The following is a 26738-nucleotide window of genomic DNA, read 5'->3' as shown; positions in this document are numbered from 1 at the left end:
CAACTACTCTGAGATTTCATCTCACCCTAGTCAGATGACTAAATTCAGCGTTTCCTCTGATAAGAAAACTGGTGAGGATAGGAAAGGAAAGTCTTTATAAAGTGCTGGTGGAACTGCAAGTTGGTGCAGTCACTGTGGAAAACAGTGAGGAGAATTTGTCAAAAGTTAACCATAAGTTTATGTTATAGCCTAGCTATCCCTCTCCTTGGTATATGACATGTAGTACACAGAAAGCTCAGTTATGTTCTTTGATTGTCTAGTTGCAATAGCTAGAATATGCAAACTACCTAAATTTCATTAAATTGATGAATGAATCATAAAAACTGTGATACATATACTCAATGGAATTCCATTTGACTTTAAAGATAATGAAAAAAAAACATGTAAATAGAACTGAAAAATATACTGAGTGAGTTAATCCAGGCTCAGAAAGGCAAACATCACAGGTGCTTTTTTATTTGCAAATCTAGTTCCAAATTTTGACACCTAAGTATATGAGCTGCAGTGACCTCAGGAAATTAAGGACAGAGAGAAGGGGAAGATGAGCTACAGAGAGCTGCATAAATCCATAGAAACCTCACTCAAGTTGTGTTTCATAGAAATACAAGAATCTCCCCAAACTATATGATCTAATGCCATTGTCCTTGGTTGCCTTTTCAAACATGAAAGTTGGACCATATTGCTATAGACCACCCACACTCAGGACTTTTGAAGGAATTGAACTGAGTCTGACTTGAAAGACTACTCCAAGAGGACTGCCTTTCATAGCATCAGAATGTAAGCTACCAAGTGAGAAGAATCATCACTAGACCTGTCTATCTGTAAAATCTAAAACTAACAATAATAATCAGGTCAGCAAAATATTTTCAATGGTAAAAGAGTGGCACATTTATTTCAGGGTAACCAAAAGTCTTCTTATTGTATTTAAGGTCACTCAATAAGAGGAGTAGCCAGCCTGAAGCTATAAAGCTAGCCAATGACCCAAGACTGGAGATGTCATGGTCTTGAGCGGAGAACTGATTATTGTCTTTTTCTTAAACCAATACAATTTCTAACTCTATTCTAAATATTTATCTTAACACACATAGATAAGTGTAGATCTTAGCCCTCATCAAAATTTCTTTTTGCCACAGACAGAGACCATTACAGAAATCTACAAATGGTCAAAGTGCAGAGAACAAATGACTATGGGTGACTAACTCTGACTGATACTTTGGCGATGCAAACCCTACACCTAAGACTAGAAGAATGTTGGAGAAAAGGAAGAAGCAGAAAGATCCTAAGAACCAGAATTCCATGATGCCTGTTGTTAGATAATATCCCATACGCATTAACGGAAAGAGGCACCTGTGAAATCACAGTGCTTTGATTGCCGAAACAAGACCAGCAAAGTGACAACACCAGTTGATATGCCAACATGGAGAGGGGAAATTCCATATCATCCCAACCCTGAAGAAAGACTATGGTGCTCAATGACTGCTGAGAGAAGGAGAATCAGTTTCCTCAAGGGATAAGCTCCCACATAGTCTGCCCAGTCTCAAATAGTTACCCCTGTACACACATGCATGCAAAAATCAAAGCTAAATACCCCTGGTAGATTGTGTATACATGTTACATATATATATAAACGTGTGTGTGTGTGCATGTCTGTGTGCAATAATAGTAATTATATACAAAATCATGAACTAGGGAGAGAAGAGGACAAAATATTGGAGTAGCTGGGGAAAAGAAAATTAGGAGTGATATAAATACAGTAATTGTGTATAAAGTACTCAAAAATTAAAATGAATAAAACCTGAAAATAATATATACAGTCTTTTTATTGGAAACATAGTATTTGAGAATTTCTTTTTTAAATTTATTTATTTTGTTTGATCTGTATGATGTTTTGCTTGCACATACATACCACATGCATGCCTCATCCCTGTGGCAGTCAGAAACCTGGAGTTATAGAAAGCTATGATCTGCCATGTGAATTCTAGAAACCAAACCCATGTCGAAACTCCAGCCCCATAGAAATATATTTTTAAACAAAAATTAATTCCTATAAACAAATAATTAAATAAATTTAACTAAATGCTTTCTAGAGCAAACGAGGAAACATGTTCTGTTGATCTTTTTTTATAGTCACAGTATTGCAATTACTTATGTTCTGTAAAGGTGTTGAGAACATGTGAATTAACAAGTGTGGATTCATTGCTCCTTGGCAAACATGATTCTGCGTTTCTGTGCGATTCCAGTTACAAAACGTTTTATCAACAAATCACTGCACAACCTTGTTTTAAGTGTATTTCTATTTCTGGTTACTTTAATTTATAATGTCAGTTCATTAACACTGAACTCACAGCCAACAACGCTATGACTCATGCCTACATAAGGCTTATCAAACACACATCTCCTCATAAGGCACATCACAGCTTGTAATGTGCCTGCTAGGTGCTGAGTGTGCGCCTGTAAATGATCTAAATAGAATATTGATTTGAGGCTTCCATAATTTTTAGTGAGTAGGAAAACTAGCAAGCAAGCCCATCCAACCATTAGTGGATACTAATGCTGGTTTCATTTTAATTGGCACACAACTCAGTGAATGACCAAGACTTGAGCTCCTCCCCTAGGAGACGTGGGGTTTGTTGGGACACCTAAGTCTCTGGCCCTTCTGAATTTCTTAGAACTCAGTGTGTCTACTCTGACTTCAGCCAGAAAGCATACCAAATCTCCATGGTCTAAATTTAACTTACCTATTTGTTCTTAGTGAATCTGCACTGAAAATAACATACTTAAAGAAAAGTATCAGTGGTCTATCACTTTAAACCCTCAAACATGGGGCAATCTCACACCCATAGACACACCTCACATTATCACAGAGCCATTGGTGTTGAAGATATCATAATTATAGCAAGGCAAATTCTCTGTTCTTTATGATCATATTTTAGTGTGAATCATGAAGCAAAGCTATAAATACAGATTCTTAGCTTAAATTCAAGCAGTCATAATTGCAACGAACAAAATTGTGTAATAGTTTAGCGTGAAGTGTGAGTAAGAGAATGCTTTAGACTGAGCTATAAGGGATATATATTTTAAAGAAATAAACAGCAATGTAGATGAAGTGAGAGAGGATCAAGAGGAATGTTGAAAGACCTAGAATCAGAAGAACACTGAAAGTAAAACCTGCCATATGGACAAAAGGTGCATAGTTGTGTGGACGATAAGGAAAACCATAAGATTGGCAGTGAAGGAGTGAGAAGTGGAGTGGGTTGAGTCACAGCAACTAAATCTGGATTTTATTTTAAGCTCAAAATCCTTTAGATGATTGTAAGTGATGTTACAACCTTATACTACACAGAATAGAGTTACGGTCTTAGGGCCTTACCACGAGTTCCCAGAGAAGGAGCAGAAACGTGCCCAGACAATTGGTATAAACCATGATATACTATTGTTTAAGTGAAGGAGTAGAGTTGCAGGCACTATTTGTAAGAATGTTGACATCAAATACTTGTAGTTGGAGGCTACTTGTTGGTTCCTAGCTGCCATTTAACTATTGTTGATTGGAGGAATGATTCAAGACGACTGTGCTTTTGAGATTACGTTTGGCAGGTATAACCTTTTATTACTACCTCTAGTGTTTTTGCTTCATTTGGACTTATTTCTAATGTTTCCACCTCCATTTTTGTGCTGCACACATTTAAATATGCCAATAGGAAGCATGAGTTAAAAGACCAAACAGTGTTTTAATAATACAATTTCTGTGTGATTATTCCGTGCCTATGCGGCTGGGAAACAAATGAACAGCCTCCAACAACAAGTACTGAAATGAATGAGAAAAAAGATTGTGTTTAGTATGTAATCGAGGCAGGCAGGGGGTCCTAGTTTAGTCACTTAAGAAGCTTCACACATGGGGGCTGGAGAGATGGCTCAGTGTTTAAGAGCGCTGCTTGCTCTTCCAAAGGTCCTGGGTTCAATTCCCAGCAACCACATGGTGGCTCACAACCATCTATAATGAGATCTGGTGCCCTCTTCTGGCCTGCAGGCATACATGCAGAATACTAAGAATACTGTATACATAATTAATAAATAAATCTAAAAAAAAAAAGAAGCTTCACACATATTTAAATGTGGAAAATAAAGTAGGCAGCAAGTGTAGGCTGGAAGATACAGGATCAAAGATAGATCGCATAGGCCTGTGTGTGAGCTGAAAGATGCTCTAACTGCACAGATGTCTTCTAGATGTCCCTAGTGCTGTCTCTATGGGTCAAAGACATGACAACCCTCTCTGCTCTAAGTGGGAAGTATGCCTCACCAGTGATAGCATGGGAACCTCTACAGCCTTCAGATGGCTTGGGCATTGGGTCAGGCATCTTCTGGTCAGCAGGAAAGTACTCCTCAGTTGTGCCATCTGGATTTCCAACTCTTACAAGGACCCATGACACCCACAGATCTCATCAGTTTGTCCCATATCACTTTAAACTCTCACTTTCTAGATTCTTTGACTTCTGAAGCATGCTATGCAGTCTTTCAAACTTCATTTCTAATTGCTTCCTTTCTTAGTTTTTATTGTACTACAGAGGAAGTAACGAAGTAAAAGAGGAAGGAAGGGATAAAAGGAGGAAAGAAGGGAGAAAGGGAGGGAGAGAGGGAAGAAAAGAGGGAGGAAAGGAGGGTGGGAAGGACGGAGGGAGGGAGGGAAGGTAGAGAGAAGGAAGGAAGGGAGAGAGGGTGGGAGAGAGTGAGGGAGGGGGAAAGGAAGGATGGGGAGAAAGGAAGGACAGGAAGAGATGGAGGAAGGTAGAGAAGGAAGGAGGAAGGGAGAAAGAAAGTAAAGAAGGAAGGAAGGAAGGATGGAAGGAAGGAAGGAAGGAATTAGCCATCTTGATTAGTTTCATGGTCAGATTTCAGTCCATAATTCTGATTGCTCTTTGATGTATTCTATTTTTTTGTATGTACGTGTGTGTGTGTGTGTGTGTGTGTGTGTGTGTGTGTGCAGTGTATATTTATCTACATGTGTCTTCACATATGGATGGGCAATTATCTGTGTTGGGGTGTGTTTACATGTAGACTCCAGACGTTTAAGTCAGTGTCCTTTCTAATGTTCCATGCCCCCACTTTATTTACTGAAGCAGAATCTCTGGCTTCAGCCAGAGTGTAGGGAGTTTGAATAGTCTAGAGAGTAAGTTTTCCAGTAGATACCCTTTCTCTCCTTCAAGAGTGCTGGGAGCACAGGTGGCTTTTTATGTGGGTTCTGGGGGTGCTCAGGCAGGTGCTTTATCCACTGAACTATCTCCCAAAGCATTGACAAGTAGTTTTTGTCAAAGTTAAAAGCTCCTAGGAATGTTTAGAATTGTATGTTTGATATAATTAGTTTTTGTAATCATATAAAAGCAAAAGACAATTTTCCCCTTATAACCTTAAAAGAAATGTCTAGAGGGGAAACAAAGGTCCTCAGATTTAATGAACCCTCCAAAAAGTCTACAATAGAAGCCCATGCATTTGCTGAAAAAAATAAAAAGGCCTCGAAACCTATTGTCAACACTTCAAACATTCTATTTCAAATAGCACAGTTAATGTAAACTCACTTTAATCTTCTTGCAAATGTCTGTAACAAGCAAAAAGGAAAAAAATAACCTTTTCTGCTTGATGTTACCTTTTTATAGGCTACCCTCTGCCTCTTGGCTGATTAAAAGACTGATTTGCTCCTTCTACACTGACTTAATGAGAAGTCTTGTAAATGCCGCTGTCATTTATAGAGCACATGCCCTATGAAGTTTCCCTAAAAGACTTCTTACCTCAAAGGCCTGAAAGGTCAGTCCAACATGGTAGCCCTCGGACACAACTATTTTCCACACACACTCTTTCATTGGCCGATAGTCGTCTGGGTAATTGGGTGACTGAATCTGTCCTTCATTTTTCCGTATCTCACCTCCACAGATAGCTGGAAAAAGAAAAAACAAGCAGTGAATAAGCTCCAGCATGCCATGTTGTTCTATTTCTCCTCAAATGCAGCATTTTTTGCTCCTATAAGAACACAAAGACCATCTTAAAAAGAAAAATCAAAGCTGGACGGTTGTAGTGTCATAAAGATCATGGGATAAACACAGTCACTTGACTACACATAAAGGATGACCAGACAAGGAGTCCAGAAGTTTCCATTGCTGTGATGTCTCCCTCAGAACTAAAACCAGTTGTCTTTGTTTTTACTTGTAGGCTCACTGTAAACATGTTGGTGTTACCAGAGTTGGCCCTGTGATTTCCTGAAATATTTGCTTGGGTTTTAAAACATGGGTGAAACAGCTCATTAGCAAAGTTTTACTCTAGGAAGAACCCCCGGGGCCCCTGACACCGGCATGTGTCATGTGTGTGGCATGGTGGTCCTGCCTGATAAACCTCTCCTCCCCAGCTCGGAGGTGAATCTTTGAAACAAAATGTTCCCTTTGACTAAATTTTTAAGGGAAGTAGGGCTCTCCCATCTTGGGAACTACTTGATACCCTGCACTGGGAAGGGGCTCTTCCACACATAACATGCCCAGAAATGCTGTTTTACAGCCAGAGAGCATGATGCAGGCTCATTGTCTTCAAGAAATACAGAACAAGCGTGTAAGAAATTCTCCTCACTTGCTGACTCTCCCGTTTAGACAAAGCATGCTTCAGAACTCTGCACAATCACTCTCTGTGCAGTTTCCTAGAACGGAGTGCTTCACCACTACAAGGGTCAAACAGATTTTTTGAAAAATCAGTACAATGTAAAATGTTAGTTTCTCTTAACATTTCATAGCATCATGAAACAGACTTCAGAATTCCTATTTGCTTTGTCTTGCCTGTTTCATGGCTGAATCCTTTACGCTAAAAACCAGTTGTTCTTGACCTTTAAACTGGTAAGTTATTTTTATTCAAATTATCCTGTGATCATTGATATATTGGTTCATAAAACTATGTAATGGCAAAATAAGCTTTCTCTATTGTTTTTAATGAAACCAAAGCAAACAACATTTCTGCTGAGACTGGGGGAGAAATGACTTCTTAAATTTAAGGTGACTTGCCTTCATAGACAGCAGCGAATCCTTTCCCTACCCAGTTACTGCTGCTGCGAAACTCAATCCACATTCTGCTGTCTGTAGACGTAAGAACTCCAGCTACTTTGTCTCCACAGAATCTACCTAAAAGAAAGGAAAGGATAAAGAGAAGCTCCTAAATATGAATTTGTACTATGCTCTATTTGTGCTGCACAATTTATATATACTTATTTATATTGTAATGTATACTTATATATATATGCAAATATGCAAATTAATTTGACTTATATTTCTAGCAATTAGAGCTATAACTGTGACCTAATATAGTTGAATAAATAAAACAGTCTCTTCAGACCCAGTTCAAAATCTTCAATTAATTGATACCAGTATCATTATCACGCGAAGAATTAAGTGTTAATCCCCCAAATTCATAAAAGATCACATGATGTACTAAGGCATTGCTGTGACCCTCTGGGAAACATAAAAAGTCTCAAGCTGTCCTGAGAATTCAAAGCAATTTCTAATCTGATATAAGGGTACACTTTTCTCCAGACACAATGAGAAGATTTCCCCCTTGTCAAAGTAATGATAATGTCTCAGAACAAAGAGTGTAAGATGCCCCTGGTATCTTACATTAACAAATGCTCCATATTCAGATAAATCTATGGTAGTTCATGGTATTATAACTAAAAAAGCATCATCAAATTTGTTCTGATTGTAGATCATATTCTCTATGCATATGCATGAGTTATTAAGAGAAAATTGATAAAAATAACAAAATTAGCCCTCCTTTCTACATTATCCCTACACAGATTCAGAGCTTACTTCTTGAAATCGATAAGTCTTAGCTTCCCTGTGAAACAAATATTCAAGCAGTCTAACTATTTAATCACAAAATATATATTTTACCCTGCAATCGCACCATATATATTATAACTCTATAATCAAAATATATTGCTCTCCATTCTGATGATTATTTTTACTTTTAATTTAGCAACAGTTATTACATATCATTGTGGAAACTTTGGATAAATGTGTTTAGTAGGTTTTTCTTCTGTCTCATCCTAATCGCCCCTCCCCATTACTCTTTTTTTTTTTTAGTAAATTTTATTAAATTATAAAAGTTTCCATTTCCGCCCCCCCTCCCAACACCCTCCCACTCCCCCCACTCCCCCCCCTCCTTCCCCTCCGTCCCCCAGGGCAGTCAGGGTTTCCTGCCCTGTGGGAAGCTCCAGCTCCCTCCCCCTCCCTCCAGGTCCAGGAAGGCAAGCGTCCAAACAGACTGGATCCCCAAAATCCAGCATATGCAGAGGAAACAGGTCCCAGTGTCATAGTCAATGGCTTTTCAGAAAGTCCCCATTACTCTTGATCTTCCTGTATAACCTCTCTCTGTTCAGTATCTTTTTCTTTCTCAGAACTTCTGTGTCTTTTATTCCAAATCCTGTTCTTCCTGACTACCTAGTTTTACCTCTATTGGTCATTACTCACATATATAGCCACAATACACATGAATACACTATAGGCTGGGATAAACACACGAGAGAGAACAAAAACCCTCAGCATTACTATGCATGTTTATGTACTGCTGAAAATAATCATATCCATAAATTTAAAGTAAAAATGAATACCTAATTTGAATAGAGAAAATTCATAGTAGGGGCCAATCAGTAAAGAAATGTCTTCTAAAGATGCCTATTAAATTAAAAAGATGTGGCAAAGGACAGTGTCATATTAGCTGCCCTATGTGTGTAAATTACCAACAAATCTGATAACTGCCTCTTCCACCTCGAGTTTCTCCAAATGCATCCTGACGACCTGAGTTTCCACAGTTCTAAATCCTTCCCTGGTGAGTCCATTGCTGTCTGTCCGAGCTACTCCATTCGCTACGTCTATCAAGGGGAGATTTTGGCAGATTGTCCAAGTGACACCGAGTTGGTCTGGTGAACCACTCTGCACGGAATCGGTAACAGGTGACCAACTCTGCACAGAACCGGTAACACAGAGGGAGCCATCACGCAAAGTGCTTGTCAGAATGGAGATTCAGATTGGATTCAGATTGGATTCTCCAACGTGAAGTCACTGAAATGTTTTTTTGGGTTCCAACTATACATCCAATATATATTATTTCACCTAGGTTAAGAAGCTAGATGGAGAAAACATGTATTTTCCTCGATTTGAAGTATCATACCAGTTTGGCTCTTTTAGGTTCTTGTTCTGAAATATTTGCACAGATGGCTCAGTAAAACAGTATCCGCTCAGTGTTTTAGAGGTTAAGATCCTAGATTAAACATCCTGGATGTTGAGCAATCCTGGATTAAAGCTCAATTAAGAAAATCTATTACAAAAAGTGAAGGAAAGGCCACAGTCTAAGAAAAGAAGGAGATGAAGGCTGAGGAGCTGTGGACCTGGAGTATGGCTAACAGCACCCCTCACCTCTGAGCAGAAATTCAGTGCTGGGAGCAGATGTTCATAAACACCAATCTGAGCTGTGGTTACCGACACAAACTACAGATGCCTCGTCTCAGCCTCAGAAAGATACTCCAAGAGGCAAGACTGAGATATTTACATTGGGAGCACACTTGCCTGTCATAGTAAGCCAGCTACCATACATGTACCTGATGATTCCCTCTGCTGCTTTAGGAAAGAGATGATGCACACACATATACATACATATGCACATGCGCACATGCAAGCGTGACCATATATATATATATATGCAATCTATCAAAACTGTTATCCTTAAATCTTAAGTGTAGAAATAAATGCTGTGTCAAATCATAATAAACATAATCTTTGGGAAGCTATGTTTAATCATTGGGTTCAGATCCAATAATCTATCCCATGTTTAAGTAACTTTAAATCAGTGAATCTATCTACTTATCTATTTGTCCTTGAGCAGCTTTTGGTATGGTTGAGCAAACCAAATAATTAAAAATATAAACAAGGGCAGTCATATGGAGTCAGATTCTCAGACAACTCTTGAAAACACCATCTGCCTCTACTATGGACGGAATATATATGCAGCCACGGAGGAGACGAGTCAATCTTACCAAGGAGAGGCGACTTCCTCCAGTAACCGTCTCTTACTTCAATGTAGTCATACCAGCACAAACTACTCTTGTACAGGTCCATTGTGGTAAAATTTAAGACAATCTGCAAAACACAGAGAGTAAAAGTGGCTTTTAGTCCATAGTGACTTGATTCCAGGAGATGCAAGGTAATGAAAATAGACTCCCCCCCTCTTTTTTTCTGTATTCACAGCACATTGTCAATTTCATTAAAATCTTGTAACCACATTTTTTTATTCAAATCCTTTATAGTAAAAAATATTTTATTGTTTTTATTACTCTATACATTTTTCTCTGCTCCATTCCCTTTCTCACCTCTCCCATGACCCCCACACTCCCAATTTTCTCAGGAGAGCTTGACTTTTGCCCTCCTATTTGGATCTACATATGTCTCTCTTGGGACCTCTTTGTTGTCTAGGTTCTCTGGGCTTGTGATTTGTAGGCTGTTTTTTCTTTGCTTTGTGTTTAAAAGCCATTTATGAGTGAGTACATATTTACTTGTCTCTCTGGGTCTGGGTTACTTCACTGAATATGTTTTTTTCTAGATCCATCCATTTCAAGGTGTCACTATTTTCTACCACTGAATAATACTCCATTGTGTAAATGGACCACATCTTCTTTATCCATTCTTCGGTTGAGGGGCCTCTAGGTTGTTTCCAGGTTCTAGCTATTACAAATAATGCATGGTTTGCACCTGTGTGTATGTACACTCACATGTATGAGTGCATGTAAGTGTATGGGTATTGCATGTGTGGAGCCTAGGTGTAGAAATCAGAGGCCAACCTCAAGGGTCAGTCTTTGGATATCTTCTGATTTTGTTGGAGTAAAGGCTTCTGATTAGCCTGGAACTTTACCAGGTCAGTTAGACTGATGAGAGAAGCAACTGCCCCGGTCTCTCATGGCACCTCTGCTGGGACTGCATGTGTGATAGCTTTGTCTGACAGGGCACTCCGTTGTGTAGTCTAGACGCCCAAGCTCCAATGAGTACTTTAACAAGAAAACCATTTCCCAGCTGCATTCATATCAATACGTAATAATAGCAACCACAACTCGATGTTAATCATTGAGAATAGGAAGCATTTTAGCAATTAACACAAAATCGATGTAAATTTGAGCCGTCCTAAAACAAATAGAAACATTTGTTCAAAAAGCTTATTTTGAATTTTTCCTAAGATAAATTACTTGAACCATGAATAATTTCAGACTTTCCACAAACGATCTCTTTTTAATAATTTATTTCAAAGACAACGACCAAGACAACTATAATTACGTTAAAAATAAACACCATGTGTTATATTCCCAGAGCATAATAGCTTTGTGTGTGTTGAAATGTTTAAGTACAGCCCCAGTATTCATATTTATCCCTCTGAGAGTAATTAAAGGCAGATGGCACTTCAGTTCTCCAGATGCAAGAATACACATGCGAAGGTTTCTGAGCCAGGTGACTTTGTGCATGACCCTTTATTCTTCTCTTTGATTAGAATTATACTGCTTTTTAAAAAGGTAACTCGAGAACAGTTCCTGAAAAGATGATTTTCGCATGGATTTATAAGAGACTTCACTTTTCAAACCATTAACTTATTTATTTTTGCTTCATTGTATGAAATGTAGAATGGAATTAACAGAACTCAGGTTCCTCTATGATGCCAAATTCACTAGGAAATCATTTTATATTGTCAAAAGCTCATTTCAGTCCTCTAGTACTTTATCTGTATCTACTTAGTTATAATAATTTTGTTCTTTAGAAACTGAAATGGATGTTAGCCAAAACAATAAATTATGAATATTTGAAATGTCTTATTGTAAAATTATGGTCTGTGACAATATTCAAAGTACCTTTTGGTGATAGTGGAAAAGCTGGATACAAGAAGGTGTGGGAAGACCAGGAGGAATAAGAGAAAGAGGGAGAGATTAACGTTCCCACATCTATATTCCAGAACAGCCTGCCAACTCTGATGAAAATATATGTTCTTCCCTTTTCTTATGTTATTATTATTAATATTAATATTTCAGATATCTGTTGTATTGCAATGAGAGAGAGCTGAAGAGAGTGTGGATTTTGGTGGGTGTGGAGTGGGTAGCATTAGAGAGCTTGGGAAAGGGAAACTGTGTTGATCAGTGCTTTGTATGAAAGCAATCTGTCTGTTTTCACTAAAAATAAGTAAATATTAACAAATGATCCATAACGCTACTCATTCAAGAAATTCAAATTGAAACCACAGTGAGGACTACTTCATACCTACTAGAATAACTCTTTGAGAAAGACAGGAAGATGAAGAGAATAGGTATGAATTGACAGAAGGAAATCTGTGCATACTGATGGGAATGTGGATTGCTACAACCATTATAGAAAGCAAAGAAACTTTAAGAAATTAAAATCTGAACACGAAATTATCCCAAAATCCTCCTTCTGTATATCCAAAGGCAACAAAAACTACTGTTTTAGAGAAAAGGAAGGAAAGAAAAGAAAGGAAGAAATTTGCTCACTGAGCTGTGGGAAAGCACATAGGGTAAAGAACTTGCAGCAAGAACATGAGAGCTAGAGTTTGGGCCTCTGGTGCCCACTTAAATGTCAGGCAGCCATGGCAGCCCACCTGCCATCCTAGGATTTCTGGGATGCAAAGATATGAAACATTTGACCAAGCTGTCTAGATAATCCAACTGTTAAGCTGGAAAACAATGGAAGAAGACACCTAACATTAACCTTTGACTTCCACATACATGTACACATGTGCATATGCTCTTACCTGGTCTCACATGCATGTGAACATACACACAACACCCATACACATCTCACACATACAAAAAAATAAAGCGTAAACACTACTTACATAAAACCCATACTGAGCTCACACCTTTGCAGTGTGAAGAATCAACGTCCCTCGAAATAAACCTATATGTCTTACTTAAGTCTAGGTATCATAATGATCGCTAATGAAATTTTATTTCAAAGTTGGTTTTCATTGCCTACATAACTTATCATGTCATTATTGGTTATTAAACGATAAAAATCTCCCCAGATTTTTATGCAGTGTAAATGCGTTTCAAAGTTATAATCCATTCTCTGGCATAACTTGGTTTTAATAAACTCATTCCTCTGTTTTTAATCTTCCCAGTTTGCACTCCCCACTTGCCTCCAGTTTTCATCTGCTTTAATCAGTTTTATTATCCCAAATATTTAGAAAAAATGTTTTGAAAATTTCTACAAATGTTCAAGAGCAAAGTTCTGATCATTCTTTTCTTTCTCTCTCAATCACCTTTCATATTTGATTATAAAAAGTCTATACTTCTGAATTAATTATTCCAACTTCCCAACGTTGGTGTATTTCTGCACCAACAGAACTTTAGACTATTCTTCAGAAACAGTTGGAGAGTAGTTTCGGGATTTTTCACCTTAATTTATGTTTTATTTGTGCCTACTAAAAAAAAAAATTGAGGGGGGAGCGATAATGTCATTTTGCAATTATAGTCTCTTGACAGCAGCCGATAGGCATTTAGTTCAACAGGATCACGTGAGAACTCCTCTATGAGAGCAGAGACTGCACAAGTAGAGTAAGACACAGAGGGGATAACTGAGGTTCCCGTGTGGCCTCTCGTAAATTTAAGAGGAAATTTTATAATTGTGTGAAAATTCCTACTTAATGAGAAAAAGAAATCAGCTAAATTTGAAATACACTTATCCTCAACCTTGACTCCAAACTGAAAATAATGTGCCTGGACCACTAACAGACAGTTATTATGTGAAATCTTAGTGCGCCCTGCTAAGCATTAAGCCCTCACACACACTCACACACACACACACACACACACACAGAGAGAGAGAGAGAGAGAGAGAGAGAGAGAGAGAGAGAGAGAGAGAGAGAGAGAGAGAGAGAAAGCTGGGTGGGGGATAATTCCGAACAGAAGAGTTTCCTATCTTGTTTTTAATCTTCTAGTCTAAGCGCCAAGCACCGTGGAGGAACAAAACCGGCCTGACACTAATATGAAACATAGAATCCTTTAGAAGTAGAAAATGTAATAAAGATAGGTTTTCTCCAATCAAATCTTAGGGCTATGACTATAGAAGTAAAATCTGGGCCTTTGCCTAATGCTGCTAGAAAAATCCATGGTTGAATTGCAAATCCAAAGCACTTGGTAAATACTGGTTTGTGTTGTACTATACTAGTTTATGTAAACATATTGTATCTTTCAAAGAATGATAAGTGAATGTTGAATTACTATAACTATTTCACTCCTTGTGGTAATAAGCATCAATTTGAAATGAACCACAGCTTCTTCTGAACATAGAACAGAGGAAGAAAGCCAGAGGAAGTTCTCAGGGTTCCTAGTCTATGAGGAGTTTCAGTTGCAAAGTTAAAGTGATCCAATTGCAACTGAGTTTGCTCATTAAAGTCTCTGACAGCACTGTGGAGTGAACTTGCCTTGTCTTTCTGTGTTTCTGTCGCGTTTGGTTGTTGTCTCTTGGAGGCCTGTTCATTTTGAAAGGGAGATGAAGAAGGGAGTGGATCCAGGGGAGAGGGGATGTGGTGGTAAGGAGCTGGAAGGAGTGGTGGGATGGGAAACTGTGATTGGGATTGTATGAAAGAAGAATTTATTTTCAATAAAATAGAAAGAAATTAAGTATAAATAAAGAAAAGCATCAATTCATTTGTCATAGGCCAACTATTCTGTGAACCACTTAAAATGTTAACTTTAATTTTCATAAGAAAATCAACTTATTATACTGAGGGGTGTTAAAGAACCTAAGAATAGATAAGAGACCTCGGGATCTTCACTGAAGTCTCTGCCATACAATTTAGGTGACCTCTGGGCACTCAAATTTTCTATAAAGGTCAACTAAAAGGCAGATGAGGGAAAGGATTAGAGATTGGGTTATTAAAAATAACTCTTCTTAAAATTGTGTAATAGTATTTGGATTTTATATTTTTGATTTGGGGTTGCCTGATATTAACTATTTTTTTCACACCTCTCTTTCACCCCCCTCTCCACTTCTTTGTCCAGCAAATTGACAGCTTCTATACACTGTGAAATCGCTAGAAATGCTGCCTTCCCCTCAAGCTTCTATGGGGAAAATATTGCTCTTTGTTTCCTAGATGGACGAGTAGCTTCAGAATATAGTGTCCTTTGGTTTTTGATTTTTTTTCCCCCAGTGGTTTTTGTGCTCTGTGGCCACATCAATTTTAGTAAAGCCTGGCTACCATCAGTTCATAAATGGCAGAATTTCAAGATCTCTGTTGCCCCTTTGCTGACTCATATTTATGATCTCAAACACGTTTATTCCTAACTAAAGACATAGTAGTTATTAGTGACTTTTGTGCCCTGAGAAAGTTCCCCAGTGTTAGCTTCCATTCCTCAAAGTACACAGGTCTGCCTGGATTCTTCTTAATCCCCCTCCCCATCCCTTGAAATTCTTCTCATCCCAGACTTTATTATAAACTAGCCTCGACAGTCACCTTCAGACCTCCAATGAGATCTAATTGCTACTATACTCCCACCATGAATTCCATTTGCTTTCCTCGGTTCTTTTCCAAAATTTGGCAATGGTATTACTGGGTCACAAGATTACAAAGTTATTGACAGGAAATTTGATTTTACATATCACAATATAGATCTACTCGAATAGAATCAGAGATGAAGGTATAGACAGTTGATAAACTTACATGTTATCTCTGGCAATATAGTTGGTAGACTGTGAATCATTGTAATGTATAAAACATAAATGGATGATTAAAAATAAAAGTTTGCAAAAGGAGAACACTTGAATGGCGGCTTTGAAATGGGATATACAGAAAGAGGGGACCAATTGAAATCTTTTTGAGACATAAGCAATTTGCCCTTGTTCAAAGGTCAGTCTATTGTAAATGACAGACAGATCAATATTGCCTTCTGCCTGGCAGCTAAATTCTGAAATGTGCATGCTTAACTGTTAAAACACCAAGAATCAACTTAACCTGAATGGGGATCTATTTACCTGGAGACACTGGATCCTTAGAACAGAGTTATGAGCTGAAAGTCTTTGGTTTTGTTTGTGGAAAATGTACATAAAATCCAACTTGTTATCCTTCCTACTCTAAGTGTATAGTCCTATAATATTGTGGTCTTCATATTCTTTCATAATTATGACTTTATTTTAAAATGAGTATCCTTACATGTACAAATAATGTGTATGTGATGCGGAAAATCAAAAGGACAAAATGAAATCTATTGATGGACTAGCTCCTCATTGAAAATGTCCAACAGTTTGACAGGCATCCAACTGTAATTTTGACCCCAATACATGAGATTTAAAAGTTTAACCATTTAAGTATATGATGCTTAACTGGCAATTTCATTGTCTCATTAAATTATAAATGTTTTCTTCAAATTCATGTTTGTTTGCTTTATTTCATTCCCAAGTTTTCACTATCAGAATGCACATAGATCAACATTCCAAGACTGCTATTGCTGATAATGTAGATACTGCATCTTTTAGAAGTTGCCAAATACCCCATAGAGATTACTTCGCCTTCTTATTCCTAGACTGTGAACCCTGTTGATAACATAATTTTCTTCTGTCTGTGAAGGTTTGAGAGATGAGGTGCAAGACATCACTGTAGATTCAAAGAGCATCTCCCTCATACAGTGACAGCCACTGACTTTATGTGGTAATGAACAGATCGTTGCATTTGTAACTCTGATGGGTTTCCACTGCTTCTGTTATCTTTACTGAGAGCTTTTAACAATTTTGGTGCCTGAATAACACTACCATTCTTTTGAGCTTCTGGGCTGTAAGCATCCATTTTAATTTGTATTTGTATTTTAAAGCTTATACAGATAATTTTTACATTTTTTAAATTTCTAATTAAATGCTTGTTACAATTCTTTGAGTTTAAACATATTTTCTTCAAAAGAATAATATATATTATATAAATTCTAACATCTTATACATTGTTTGTTTTAATTTTTCTTGTTTGACTGGACAAAACAACTGTGGGCACATTCTTGTAAATTATTTTGGGATTATTGACAGAAAAATATTTTTGAAAATTTATTTGAATATTTTCTTTATAATATGATGATATCAGAAGTTGTCAATGCCATCAGGTATAAATTTGGCCTTTTTGTTAGTTAATCGATCCAAGAAACTCTTTTGACAATGATACACATACCCACTCCAGATTCCTGAATTTTCCTCATGTTTGTCTACTAGCTTCAGACATAATTTACTCAGCAAAATTAACATTTGGCCAGTGTTATCTTTCTTATGCCAACATGTCACATCTTAAGTAAACTTTAGGGGGAAAAAACTTGATCTTGTTAGCTAACAAGAGTCTATTGGGAAACTTGTTTGGAATTCTATTACATTTTTTGCATGATATTGGAGAAAACTGTATATAACTCTACAGTGCGTCATTCTAGAAAACACTGTACCATTCTGTCTATTTGAGTTACTTAGCAAGGTCTTCTGTTTCTAAATTTCATTACATATTAATAGCATTTTTTATTTGAACACCTCTGGAGTTCTGCTTTAAATATTGCCTGATCTTTTACATTTTTCTTTAACATGAGGAAAAAAATAGCTATGAGAATATTAAAAATAGGACAGATGCAATGTGAATAGTCCCAGTTAACTGGAAAGTGAGAGTCATAGCTGGAGAGGGGAACGTGTGTCATTTAAATCTAATCTTGTAAAGAAAATAAGGCTTGGAGAATAAAGGCATCAAATAAGAGAATATGGATTTATAACCCTCAAAGCTGTGAGGAAAGAAATAAAATGCATATATAAGAAGGAACAGAAAAGCAAAAGCAAAGTGGGAGAGCACACACATGTAATTCACAAAAATTATAAATTATTAGAATTGGCGCTATGGGAAAATGTCATCATGCTGAGTTTATAAGACAATTGACTACATAAAACAGGACATGTATATAACAACAATTAGTCAAAAGAAAGTGTAGGTTATTGGTATCAGACCAAAGGGCTTTAAAATTCTATTTATTTGTTTGTTTACTACTTATTTGGGTTTTAAGATAGGGTCTCTTTACATAACCTGGACTGTTTTTTAACTCACTATGTAGACCAGGTTGGCATTGTACTCTGCCTCCAAATGCTGGGATTAAAGGTATACCCTATCATGCCTGGCTTTAAACAGAGTTTTACACTGAACCCTAACTAGAGATAAAAATCACCTATATAGTAAAATCAGATAAATCTATCATAAAGATACAATATTCAAATCTTGCAATAGTCTACATATAAGTACAATAACATGACCTAAATATTTTTAAAAGAATAAAACAAGATTACTTCACTTGAAGAAAACCAAAATATAAAACTTTAAAGAGCAATTAGGGTAATTACAAAACAATTATAAACACTGGCACATCTGTATTATCAAATAGGCTACAAACAACAGAAGAGAATGTTAGCCATATGATTAAAAAGACAAATGAAAAGAAGTGCTTGCGTACAGCACTGGACCAGATGTGTTTTTAAAGCAGAGATTATTCTTTATAAATATTGGTCTTGATGATGGTCACACCAGCCGGAAACTATTTCACTGAATGAGGATTAAAACAGAAATCAATAAGAACAGAATGTTGACATCACATTGTATAATTAGAAAATAAATGGTGTTTCAAAATTTTAGGTTTGGAAAAAAATCATGAGACAAAATTATTTTAACATAATAATGACGCTATTGGTTGCTGGAATTAAGACGAAGTAGACATGAAAGCCACTACAGTCTCCTTTATTTGTATTGGATAAAATATTCTCAAAATGACTGATATAAACATCAGTTCAGAAGGTATAACATCACATATCATAAGAAAATAATCATACAAGGTCGGAAAATAAATTAATATTCTTCATTGGTCACTTGCAACAATTTAATGTATTGACCAGTTATCACAAATAATATAAAAAATAAGATAAAAGATATTACATTTGCTGGTTTCTACTGAATGTTTTAAGAAAATAGATTTATTAGTAATCAGACAAGATCGGTGAATCAGTTCTGAATACTAAGGGGATGACATCTTTCAGCAGGATTTGAGGGGGGAAATGTCAGTTATTCATTATTGTAATTTGATGAGTTTTATTACTATTGATCCAAATCTTTTCAAATTCAACAAGATCTTTTTTAAAAACTATGGTCAGTTTGATGATTCAGACATATGATTGCAGCATTTGAGAGGCAGAGCCAGGGGATTTCCGTGATGTCAAGGCTAGCCTATGATACACAATGAATGCCAGGCCAGCCAAAGCTACTTGGCAAAACTATCCCACAAAGTTACAAAGAAAATAGTTAAAACTATGGTGTTTGTAACGTAGAATGGGGCTTATTCAAATAACCTACACAGAAAGTAAATTGAGAAATGTTTAAATTTATTGCAACAAGCATGCAATTATTAAAGTATAAATAAGTATATGAGCTATAAAGGCGTTCATGTAACCGGTCAGTAACTTTTTTCAAGTAAAAATTGCTTTTATTTTTCTCTGGGACTATCACAAGACCCTGGACAGCTCCATATCCATCCCATTCCTTATGACTGCCAAACATCTTTAGGAAGAGTCAAAGTGCAACAGTATTACATGAATCCTAATTGGAGTTTAAGTAATTCCATGTGAATTAAAGGGTCAAATTCAAACAAAAATTCATAGAAATTAAAGACTACCATGAATATATATTTGTTAATATTAAATTATTGTGACATTATTGGGACAATTACAGCCATTATTATCACAATAATAATGTAAATATTATAATATAAAGGCATGAAGTTTGCTATTAACAGAGAATCCAGGAACCAATAGGTTCAGCGACTCCATTTCTTACCTATCTTTAATTCGATAACCTAACAGAACTAATATAACAAATAACACTTGCTTTCTTTTTTTATTTTTACACATTTATTTTCATTCTTTTGCCGAGACTATGCATGTTATAATTTCCCAAGAACAATATTTGTAAAGAAGTGTAAGTAAACAACAATTTTGAATTTTACCTATCTGAAAAGGAATAATTTTTAAATTTTCTTAAGAATGGAATTTATAATAATAATTGGGAAGTATCTTCTCTCTGATTTCTTTGTTTCAGGCTTATTGTTGTTTAAAAATCATTAATAAAATTATTCTTTGGGTCAAATGCACATTTAGCAGGTTGTATTCCTATAGTACACATAGACACACAGTATGGGCACACACACACACACACACACACACACACACACAGAAGCATCTGAAATTTGCTTTAGTAACTTGAGTGGGATTTTTCTGCTCCTAATTTCAGGTGACTTGGGGAAATAGGACTCCTTTCTTCACTGTCTGTAATAATATTGACGTAAATGTTTTCTTTCCATGTAGATAAGATATTTTCCTTATCTGTCCTATAAAAATAATTATTGAGAAGTTCTCGCAGATGAAGGTCATTTGAACGTGAGTTTTCTTTGTTTAAAAAATAATAAAAGGTTTATAAAGCAACTATATTTACACAATATAAGTATGAACATGATGTTCAAAATATACATTTATACTAACTTGGACACATTTTTAAAATTTTAAAAGACAGGAATTTAACTGTCCTATAGTTTTCAAGTCAATTTCATTGTCTCTGATTATATGATTCATATACTATTAACTATTCTAAAGCATTCAATATATTTTAAATTAAGGTTTTCCAAATTTCAAATATGGGCCATTTCCATTTTAACTAAATATTTGAAGAATGAAACAAAAATAAAACCGGGCCTGATAATGCAATACTAGTTGTAATCCTTGTGTGACAGACTGGGGGAAAAGGATTAAAAATTAAAAGCTGGCTTGGGCTACAGAGGAAGTTTAAAGACAGGCTGGGCAACTTGCAAAGACACATCTCAAAATCAAAAATGAAGAGAAGCCATAGATGCATCTCATTGCTAAAGGCTCTGAGCTCAATCTTCAGCACAGCAAATTCATAATAATAATAATAATAATAATAATAATAATGAGCAATAACAGTAAATAAACAATAAGCAAAATATAGTTTAAAACTTGTGAAATGTTTTACTTAGAGGAGACTGAAGGGGACTCCTGAGGGTATCAGCTACCTTTTCTCCTGGCGTCACAGATACTCTCCAGATGCAGTGTGTATAAGAAGGGTAGCCATTTGGGAATCCTGGGGAGGAAAGGTTGCCACTGGACTCTTGTAGGGTTTCTCCACATGCTGAAGGAAAAAAAGGCATGAAATTATTTACCAATCATTATGGAAGCCATGAACATAATTAATAGAGTATTAGATAGTAATGTATATTTTTATTTCTTTTCCTTTTCTTTCTTATTTTCTTTCTGTAAGAGTGCTGACTTCTATGACTCTTCAAACTGCAGTCTTCTGAGTCCTGGAACTTCAGGAATGCCTCACCCAGACTGACTACCCTTATAAATGAATTGCTTTTTATGTCTCTCTTAGAGAACTTCAGTAAGCTTACTGGTGTCACTAAAGATATCCATAAAACAAGACTAGAGGTGATAAATAATTTAGCACATATAAAATTGCCTTCATGGGAACACATCTCATTCATTCTTACAGCAGACAACTTCAAGGGCATCTATATTTATTCAGGCTAGAGAAGACCTACTTCTGCGTTCCTGCAACCTCAAGAAACTTTCCTTTCTTTCTCACTAATATAATCAATGTGAATGAATTCTATATTTAACAGTGAAGTGTAGCAAATTTAAATGGCAATTTCATAGCAAAATTTCTATTTAAAATTTGAAATTTAAAAATTCTTGTGATAATGAATAAATATCCCAATAAAGATGATATAAAATGTCACATACAATAATTCATAATAAGAAAATAAAAATATTATGAAGAGGCAGGAACAATGGCTCAGTGATTAAGAACAATTGTTATTTGTGCAGAGGTCCTACGTTTAGTCCCCAGCACCCACACTGTGGCTCATAATTCTCTGATCTATAGGTCAGGTCTTTGTGAGTACCAAGCATTCACATTCAAGAGACATACATGTAGGTAAAACACTCATATACCTAAAATAAAAACATCTTTAAAGACTATCATGGAAAGTACCTGTTTTCTACAATGTTTTATACATGTAATTACTCTGTTTTTGTTTTTCTTTTCTTCACTAACATGTAAAGATTTCTAGAAGAATGACAATATAATTTTCTCTTTCTAAGTTTGTATTATTTTTGGAACTAAGCATCAGTCACCTGGAATTGCAAATTGTCAGCTACAGGGTCTCAAGGCTTGTTGTAGCCCAATGGACACAATTCCATTAGTTTTCCATAACTTTTGCAATGCAATGCCCCCTGATTCTGAATCTTTAAGAATTTCTTCACTACTTCAGCCAGTTATCTTCACAAGCTTCATTTAATCATCTGAAAACAAAGTGTTTTCCCATGTGAAGAATATTGCACTCAAAACAGAGATATTCTCTGGATCTGACGCATAACTCTCAGCATGTGAACTCTCATCTCATCAAATACTCAATCAATTATTAATGACTCTGCATATCTTGTGTTAAATAAAAAAAGATAATGACTCTGGAAACGTATAACAGAGCTATAAAAACAGTCTGAGATGATATAAATATATCATCAGAAAAATGGACACTAAGTTTGCACAACAAAGTAAGAGTGAGCAATGCTTATTCTTATGAAGAAGACAGATATAAAGAACCAGAGAATAAAATGAAATACTCAAGATCAGAAGCACATAATTTAACAAAGTTACTGAATGATCATGGTCCTCAATATGTGCTGTTACAAAGAGATTTAGAAGACTTTATTGATATTATAACACATACTTCGAAGAAAGATATGTTTAGATGTTAATTAATAATGGGGTAGTTGAATGTGTTTCATGAAAAAAATATATTTTTCCACTTTTTATAAAGAAATTCTATGAGAAATTAAAGCCTCTCTTAGCCAAAATGAAATTCAGATTGCATTTCCTATAGTAGAATTAAAACAATAAAATATCTGATTCACAAATCTTTACAAACTATACTGTTCTTACTAAAATTAGATTCTCCTAAAGTAAAAACCAAAATATAACATAATTTTAAAACTATCACTCTATAAATAACAGCTTGATTACAATGTAAAAAATTCAAAAGTTTTTCAACTGAAGCTTTACTCAGCATTTGAGAGTGTTTTTCAAAAAACATCATTGTCTCTTGCTCACAGTCTCAACCTACCACACCCTTGATTGATTTATGCTCAAATATAGAAATCAAACTTTGGCTAGGTATGGGAGCTCACATCTGCAATCTCAGCTCTCTCGAGCCTGAGGCAGAAAAAGTACCTTGGTTTGGAGGCCAGCCTAACCTACAGAGTGACACCCTCTCTCAAAATAGCATCATTTAAAACCTGGGGGGTGAGGTGGGAAACGACAGTGACAGATGGTATGATTTATTCAAATGCTTGTCCATTAACAGCAAACACAGGAATGACAGGGAAATTTTAATTCCAATCTTGTTACTTAGTAATCTTAAAATAAAAACAAATTTTAAGAGCTTTCAATCAGATTTCTTGCCCTTTAAAGCATATATGATTCTAATCAAATTTCATATGGCTTTGTTACGGTCAAAGATAATGGCATGACTTTTTTTAATCCTGAAATACTTCTACCTTCAATTAGGAAGACTGAGGGATAGGAGCATGAATGTATAGGTGAAGATTACAACAACTCCCTCAATAATAGTTGGGGAAATGAAAGTATGAAGTATAATGAGATAAATTCTTGTTGTTGCTTATAATGCTAGAGCTTGAACCTGAGGCATTGTGTACACAAGGCAAACAGAAAGATCCCAGCCTTTCTCTTTTAAAAACTTGTGTCCAGGCTGACCCAGAAAAGATTTGAACTGGCAATCCTCCTGTCTCAGCATCTCAAGTAGTTAAGATTAAAAACCTGGACAAAATCCCCCCAAAGATAATTCTTATGATTAGTGTTCCAAAAAATATTCCAATTTTATGATATAAAATGGAGTATTTTTAAGAAACTACAGCCTCATCGTTTTAATAATGAGGCTAAATTTATGATGAACTTCTTAATCATCTACAAATATTTGTCCTGTCAAATGTCTAAAGTTTCCAACAAATATCAAAAATTCCCCTTCTCCAAATTTTTTAGGAATAAATTTATAGTTTTACTCAGGGTATGAAGGCATAAGTATCTATACAACAAAAATATATTTAACGACTTAGGGTCCCTTAATGCATTACAATTCTCCATTTCATTTTCCTGCAAACTTCAAATTTTGGAGTTCTTTTTTTAAATGTTTCTCAAAAAAATGGTAGTTACTACATATATAGTTCAGTCAATAGAGTGCTTGCCTTGAATTCTTGAAGTCCTGCCCACATAACCAGGTGGGTCACTACATGGGTGTAGTCCCAGAACATGGATGAGGGAGGCAGGAGGATCAAAGCTTGCATCATCCTTGGCAATGAACATAGTTTGAGGTTGTCAACAAGAGACCATGTTTTCACTTGTTCACCCATGAGATTCCCTTTCCATGCAATTCCATGCAGTTTTACACACACACACATACTCACACACACGCGCACACACACACACGCACACACATTCATATTTTCTTCCCTTTGTCTTCAACATCTGGCACACTAGTTTTCACATGTCGAATCTGGTTTATTCATTTTATCAATTGAGCACCTAATTTATAGCACGTTTTAATGTCATTGAGTTCCGGGGAGATCTTATAGTCTAGTGTGGGTTGTAACAGATAAAGAACAATTATGAGAGTAAGATAAAAGGGCAATGATCAGTGGTTTTGCAACCTTGGGGGAATGGAGAACAGGGAGTGTTTAACTAGGAAGGTGGAAGACATAAGAGTGGAAATTTTCAATGTTCCAAATGAATTAAGATGCAGAGCAAATGGCATCATGATTCTAAGAGAAGAAGGAAATGGTGAGAGGGAAGGCTGTAGAGCAATGCCTTAGAAAAGGTTGAAAAGAGAAACAGGACAAGTCTGGAAGATGATTACTTGAAAGGGAAGTTAAACTTGTCTTAAAAATGTGAGAAGAAAGATTTGCATTTTGAATATCACTTGGACAGCATTGTTGGAGTCAAAAGAGGCAAAGAGAATAGAGAATGGGGAAAAGTCAACTGAAGACTGTCTACTATTAATGCAATAAAAGAGGTTCATGCCCAGATGTGATTGCACAGAGGCACTCGAGAAAGCAGGAATCCAAGAGCCAGATTACTACACAGAAGCAGAGAGGAAGAAGGAAAGTGGGATCTCTCTAGCATTCTGGCTTGGGCTATGAGATGGGGTGTGCTACTGTTCACTGAATGAAGTGTGCTGGGTAGAAGAATAAATGCACCCATGAAATAGCAGGAGAAAAGGAATGATAATCGTAAGTTTTTTCAATGTATTTTAGGCAATAATCATGTGTGTGTGTAAATGTAATAATGGATTGCAAGAAATGTTTTCAATATATATTCATTATTCATATAAAATTAGATACTTATTTAAAAAAATTAACAGTATATACATTGTGTATACTATTTTAATATTTTAAGCTATTTTCTGTTTCTTTAGGAGGAAGTAATAGTGTTTATAACAAGCTCACTAGAAACTCTTCCTTTTGGAAGAGAGTACAATTATCACAGCCTATAAAAGCCACAGCCTTGTGTATCCAAGCATCCAATTACTGTATTTGTTCACCAACACAATTTTAATAAAAGAGTAAGAATAAGGTAAACTCAGTAGGATTGTGCAATTTGACACATATCTTGTCCTGTGTGACACAAGAGCTGTAAAGAACATCTCACTTTTCACAGTCCCTAAAAACCCATAATAGCTTTCTCATGGATCACGAGCTTGCATGAACGAGTAATTGATGTTACTGCATTAATTAACACTATCAGTTTTAGTTCATTTATGAAGTTTTCTCTAATGAACTCACAGGTGAAAGCTACATCTAATTATAATTCATAAGAATATGAATAACTGAAATAAGTAAGAATGAAAGGCTGATAACCATTGTGTCATCAATATTTCTCCAATTCTTAATGATGTATCTATAAATCTACTTTCAAATGTACCTTTCATGTGATTTCAAGTGTGACATATACATGCATGTTATCTAGAGAAATAACCAAAGTAGTTTCATACAGAAAGTGCCCATTTTTATTGATTTTAATTGTATAATATATCAAATGTCACAGGACTAATGAGGTTTGTTCATGTGTTTCTGTCACATTGGTGTCATTGTCTTCCAAAATCTTTGCTATGAAATTAGTGACAAACATAAAAATAAAGTCATGCTGTATACACATGTGTGATGCCCATTTACACATTTATCAGTTTATTTCAGTATTAAGGACTAAGTCTCGGACCTTGACATATTAGTATTCCTCTACCACCACAATAAATCCCCAACTTTCATCTTCTTTTAGATGGATGTTTCACCAAGCTTCCCAAGTGGACATTGAACTTATCCTGTTGGCGAGACACATTCTGACTTTATGATTCTCTTTTCTGGGACTCCTAATACCTGGCATTCCAGACCTGTGCTACAAGATTTAACACATTTTAAAATGTATTTATTTAAATATGAATCTAACATAAGTATCATGAAACAAGCTAATTAATGACATTAAGTAGAATGATTTTCAGCATACATGAGAATCAATAAGCAAAGAGATAGTTTATATTC

General features: G+C 35.8%; 1 protein-coding gene across 2 annotated transcripts in view; it reads right to left on the bottom strand.

Annotated features, from left to right (window-relative positions):
* Positions 1-26738, bottom strand: part of Tll1 (tolloid like 1) — a 184123-nt gene that overhangs the window by 40197 nt on the left and 117188 nt on the right. For both annotated transcript variants that reach the window (XM_087900744.1, XM_087900745.1), the window contains exons 9-12: positions 21143-21258; positions 10055-10157; positions 7032-7148; positions 5781-5926 (exon numbers count right to left, since the gene is read on the bottom strand). In XM_087900744.1, the coding sequence (XP_087756870.1) occupies positions 5781-5926; positions 7032-7148; positions 10055-10157; positions 21143-21258 (482 nt within the window). The remainder of the gene's footprint in view (positions 1-5780; positions 5927-7031; positions 7149-10054; positions 10158-21142; positions 21259-26738) is intronic.

Source organism: Myodes glareolus, chromosome 23 (genome assembly GCF_982192425.1).
Source record: "Myodes glareolus chromosome 23, mMyoGla1.1, whole genome shotgun sequence".
NCBI lineage: Eukaryota > Metazoa > Chordata > Mammalia > Rodentia > Cricetidae > Myodes > Myodes glareolus.
The sequence above is the reverse complement of the archived record's forward strand: the minus strand, read 5'-3'. Positions and strand labels throughout refer to the sequence as shown.